Raw genomic sequence first — 5,770 nt, forward strand, 5'->3', positions numbered from 1 at the left:
ACGTGTTCTTGTAAGTTCAGGTTTTCCCATCTGGATGGGTCTAAAGCTGCACCTGTTTCTCAGCCTTGTGCGAGGGTCAAACAAAATAGTGCCTGAAAAGTGAGTAGGATTCCAAAGACAGATTTGTGCACCCAGGTTTATCATGCCCACGGAATCCCTGAACTATCTAACCCAGTGGTGTTCCATGGGCCACGAGCCTCCGAGAGGCACAGGGCAGCCTGTCCCCACTGCAACAGTCACCGGGTTCCAAAGGTCAACAGTGCCAAGGTCAGGACACCCCGATCTGACTGTATAATCTCTTCAGTCCCAGCTTCATGCTCCCCGATTCCAGCCACACCAGTCACTTCCCGCTTACATGGCAATGCCAAGCTCTTGGCCTCATCAAGGCTTTGGGTTGCACTGAACACGCTACTCTTGCATGAATATTTCTTACGACCTCAATGTCACCCCTCCAAAGGAAAGCTCCGTGAAAGCGTTCTGTTAATGAGATCCATCAGATACTATTCCATCTCTGCCTCAAAAGGCAGCCGTGGTGCGACCCTGGGCTGGTGACACGAGATACCCGAGCTTCTGTGAGCTTGTGTGCAAGTCATCCTGCTGGGGGAGTGGCTCCAGCTTGACGAGCCTCACTGAGGAAAAGCCAGGCTGATGGGGAAAGGGAGGACGGGGTGCCGTAGCCTTGTCACATCCGGCGACTCTGCTCCAGCCCCCGCAGCTTCACGCCTGGGCTACAGAGCTCTGGACGGGCTGAAGAACCATGGCCCCATCCCTGCCTGCCCTTCTCTGTCTGGGTGAGTCCCGGGGGTTGATCTGGGAAACGCTGGAGGATAAGGCAGTGGGCTAGGAGACTAAGAATGTTCAAAAAAATTGCATCAGAAATGAATTTCAGGGCAATCGCACCTATGAGAGCCCCTTCACTTGTTGGCTGGGAAAACTGGGACCCAGGGAGGTGGTGTTTCTCTGCTAGTCTGTTCTATTCTCTTCTTGGCTGGGTTGGGAAATAAACGGGTCTTCTAGTTTTGGCTGCAACTTTGTCTCTATACACCTTTCTTTCTTTTTCTTTCTTTCTTTCTTTCTTTCTTTCTTTCTTTCTTTCTTTCTTTTTCTTTCTCTCTCTCTCTCTCTCTCTCTCTCTCTCTCTCCCCTTTCCTTCCTTCCATCCATCCATCCATTCATTTTTTATGTGGACTTGGTGATGTCAGCACACCTCACGGCACAGGAACAAATAATCCCGCCCTTTGCAACAAGATGCGTGGACCGTGAGGCCACCACGCTAAGTGAAATAAGTTAGACACAGCAAGAAAACCCTGCACAATCTCACTTATATGTGGAATCTAGAAAAGTCGAACCGTTGAGGCAGAGGGTAGAGTGGTGGCTGCCAGGGGATGGGGGTGGGGGGAACGGGGAGATAGGTGCAGAGTACAAGCTTCTAGTTATAAGAGGAGCAAGTTCTGGAGATTGAAGGCACAACACGGTGATTTCAGGCAATAATACTTTGGAAATTTGCTGAGAGAGATCTTAAGCATTTTCACCAAACCACACATCAGAACAACCGAAGTGCGCAGTGGACGGGTTTGTGACTGCGGTGGTCATTTCACAGTGTGTCCGTCCGTCAGATCATCACGTTGTGCGCCCTAGACGCACAGTGTCTCTCTGTCAGTGATTCCTCAGCAAGGCTGGAGCAGAGCCTCTCCTAGCGGGACCGGTGGTGGGATTACGTGTGCTTACTGCCTGCACAGTTCCCTTATTTATGCAGAAGGACGGACGCTCCCGGGGGCCAAGCAGGAAGGAAGAGCTGTGCTATGGGGATAAGAAAACACGCCACGAGCACAAACCACCCGTCAGTCATTCACTCACACGCGCTCGTGCGGCACTTGCTGGGGGCTAGACACGACTCCGTGTTGGCGGAGCGGCCCCTTGCTCAATTACCAGAACGGCCTATTCATACTCCCATTTTACAGAGGAGAGAGCTGAGGCCCCGAGGGATTGAGGAACTTGTTTAAGTCACACCTCTGGGGCTCGGATAAACTCAAGAGTTTAATGCCAAGTTCACATTCTTTATCACTAGCATATGCCGCTGGCGTTGGAGTCTACCTCCCACCAGCTGTAGGATGGCAGACAGGATGGTCTCCAAAGTCTGATCTATGAAATGGGGCTAGTAATGGGCCCTAACCAGAAGGACTGTGGCGATTCACGCCCATCCAGGAAGGGCTCAGAGTGGCACCAGTATTTCCATCACGTTACAAGGCTGGACGGAAACCCACGAAAGGACCAAGGTGGGGCTGTGTTGGGCAGTGGACAAAGATGCGGGTAGAGCTTGCGTACAGGGAGCGGAACCTGGTGTAGACAGAGGTTCGGAGGGGGTTGGAGACAAGTGTGTCCCCCCTGAGCCCCAGAGTCAGGGATGATCCAGGTTCAGCAACTTCTTAGCTGTGTGAGCTGAAAGAAACTGCTTAGCCTCTCTGTTCAGTTTCCTTATGTTTATCATGGAGACAGTAACTCCTCCTTCTAGTGTGTGTGCACGTGTGTGTGTGCGTGCGCGTGTGTGTGTGTGTGTGTGTGTGTGTAAGGATAAAAGCTACCAGGTAAAATACAGCATGCTCAGTGAAATTTAATTTCAGATAAACAAGCAATGATTTTTTAAGCCTAGTATATCCCATTAAAACTCAAGGGTCATACTCTGCAAAAAAAGATTTCATTGCTTATCTGAAATTTATATTTAAGTGGGAGTCCTAGGTTTTTATTTGCTAAATCTGGCAACCCTAGCGAGACTAAAACAGGTAAAGCTACCAACCCAGCAAAAAGCTTAAGGAAACTACTGATGTGCCATATGTTGGCTCACTGAACAGAATTAAAAAAAACGTCGGCTTGAGAGAAAGAAGGCAGTTGTTGAACCTAGAGAAGGTAGACGGCAAAATGGGGGGCAGCACCTCCAAGGGAGAGAGTGGGATTTATCGATTATGCAGTTTGAGCGGTGTGTGAAATTACACAGGGCGGTATTTGGAACTGTGGAAAGAATTAGACACAGGGTCAAGGAAAAGTATGCAGATGAGTAAGAAAAAAATAACTTTTCTGGGGCGCCTGGGTGGCACAGCGGTTAAGCGCCTGCCTTCGGCTCAGGGTGTGATCCTGGCGTTATGGGATCGAGTCCCACATCAGGCTCCTCCGCTATGAGCCTGCTTCTTCCTCTCCCACTCCCCCTGCCTGTGTTCCCTCTCTCGCTGGCTGTCTCTCTCTCTGTCACATAAATAAATAAAATCTTAAAAAAAAAAAATAACCAAAAAAAAAGTATGCAGATGGCACTCGGCCAAATATTGATTCTAGGGACAAGAAACAGGAAAAATACACAGGTACAGTGTTACACTCTTCAGGTATAAATAACATTTGCATAGTCATAATATGTAATTACAGAATATTGGTCTAAACAGAAAGTTAAAACAGCGGGAAATCCATGATTAACACCGCTGGTGATCTCTAGACAGGACACAATGCAATAGATCCCGTCCAGATCTAATGTACGGCATGGTGATTTCTTTTTTTAAAGATTTTATTTATGTATTTGAGAGAGAGAGAGAGAGAGAGAGAGAGAGAGAGCATGCATGAACTGGGGGAGGGGCAGAGGGAGAGGGAGAAGCAGACTCCCCGCTGAGCAGGGAGCCCGATGCGGGACTCGATCCCAGGACCCTGGGATCACGATCTGAGCTCAAGGCAGACGCTTCACCAACTGAGCCACCCAGGCGCCCCCATAGCACGGTGATTATAGCCAATAACACCTCGTTGCACAACTTTCTAAATGTTCTCACCACAAAAAAGAAACGGTACTTATGTGAAATCATGTTGTGATACAGAAATATCAAATCAACACACACCCCTTAAATTTACACAGGGTTGTGCACCAATTATATCTTGATAAAGCTGGGGGGGGGGGAAGAGACCCACGCCCCGCACACAGCCCCCTTTTCAGAAGGAGATAATTCTCTTTACAGTCGTGCAAAGTGTGTGCATGGGGACGGGGGCAAGGAATCCCTGGCTGGCTTTTTTTAAAAAGTGGTAGAATAACACACTTAACATCCAATGTATCATTAGTGACATTTCGTACATTCACAAGGCGTACAACCGTCGCCTCGGTTGTTCCAGGACACCGTGGCCACTCCAAAAAGAAACCGTAGCCTTGACAATCGACTCTCCATCCTCCTTCCCCCGCCCCCGGCAACCGCTAATGGGCTCTGTGTCAGGGCGGACAGACCTAGCAAGCCGAGCCGAGCTGTTTCCGATAAATGGCATCACCTTTTAGGGCGGCTGCTTCTGGCACTTCAGTGAGCGCGTGTCCTTTAAAAAAAATGAGGACAAGAGAAAGCTATTGTCTGCAAATGTTTCCCCACCTGCCCTGCAGGCAGGAGTGTGGGCTCCGGGAGGTCCTAGCCTTTGGTGCTTTTCTTTTTTCTTTTCTTTTTTTTTAAATAATAATATTATTTTATTATATTATGTTAGGCTTTGGTGCTTTTCTTCTCTGCTCAGGGCTGTGTCTGCAGCAGATGATTCCAGCTCAGCCAGGTGAGTCCTCCCCCCGCAGTCCTGGGGCTCTCCTCTGGGCTCAGCGGGTGGGGAGTGGGGGCTCCCCGGGAGGAGAGGTGTGTTTGCAAGCTGCCCTCTACCAGGCTCCACTTCCCTCCCAGGCCTGCTGCCCAAGCCCTCCCTCCAGGCCCTGCCTGGCTCCCTAGTGCCCCTGAAGACGCAGGTGACCATCCGCTGCCAGGGGCCTCCGGGCGCGGACTTGTACCGCCTGGAAAAGCTGAGGTCTGGGATTTACCAGGATCAGCCCGTCCTCTTCATCCCGGCCATGGAGGAACGTTTTGCGGGCTGCTACCGCTGCTCCTACCAGAACGGGAGCCGCTGGTCTCCCCCCAGCGACCGGCTGGAGCTGGTCGCTACAGGTGCCTGGAGGGGCGTGGGGGGCGGCTGCACCTGCGGCCTGGGGGCCCCAGGAGGGCGAGGAGGGGGATGATGATGACAGCGAACCCCGAGACCCAGGGGCTGGGATTGGGGTGGGGAGTAAAGTGCGAGCTACTTTTAGGCGAGGTGCCCCAAACCGCAGGGATCCCCGTTAGTGATATGTCAATGCAGTATCTTTCTAACACAATGAAAATCAATGTGAGAACATCCACGCTGAACAAAACATCACACTTTTAAGTAAAGACAGTGCGAGGCAGCGCCCTTTCAGGCCGCATCTGAGCCAGATGCAAAGGGCAACATGTATACCCTCTCTCCACATTCTAATGCCTTAAGAAAATTTTTTTGATGGAATAAAATGTTCTCAGCTTGTGCTTTTATTTCCAATGCATTTTCAAATGCTTATTTTCCGAACAGGTGTTGCAAATATCAGTGATGAGTTTGTTTCCCTAAAGCCAAGAGAGTAAGAGGATAATGAATTCTTTAAAACAAATTTTTTTTGGTATAAATAAAATAAACTTAAAATAATTTGTGAGTTTTAATAGCCTACTTTAAAGTTTTTCGATTTTTTCCAACTATGTTAAGAGCGTGGAAAAAATTACGCACAAACATACGTAAAAGTGTTTTGAGCCTTTTGCTTCTCCACGAGGCACAGTTGAGTCTGTTTTGTTTAGAATGTGCTCCGGGTGTTATCCGTAACCGATGAATGTTGAACACACTACATCAAAGACTAATGATGTACTATACAGCGGCTAACTGCACGTAATTTAAAAATAAATAAATAAATAAATAAATAAATAAATAAATAAATAAATAAATA

At 48.9% G+C, this 5,770-nt stretch overlaps 1 protein-coding gene across 1 annotated transcript in view; it reads left to right on the forward strand.

The window, feature by feature from the left end:
• Window positions 1–650: 650 nt before the first annotated feature.
• Window positions 651–5,770, forward strand: part of GP6 (glycoprotein VI platelet) — a 17,526-nt gene continuing 12,406 nt past the window's right edge. The window contains exons 1-3 of the mRNA XM_040633842.1: window positions 651–791; window positions 4,492–4,554; window positions 4,677–4,934. Of these exons, the coding sequence (XP_040489776.1) occupies window positions 758–791; window positions 4,492–4,554; window positions 4,677–4,934 (355 nt within the window). The 5' untranslated portion in view covers window positions 651–757. The remainder of the gene's footprint in view (window positions 792–4,491; window positions 4,555–4,676; window positions 4,935–5,770) is intronic.

This window comes from Ursus maritimus, unplaced genomic scaffold (assembly GCF_017311325.1).
Source record: "Ursus maritimus isolate PB19 unplaced genomic scaffold, ASM1731132v1 scaffold_19, whole genome shotgun sequence".
In the NCBI taxonomy this organism is placed as follows: domain Eukaryota; kingdom Metazoa; phylum Chordata; class Mammalia; order Carnivora; family Ursidae; genus Ursus; species Ursus maritimus.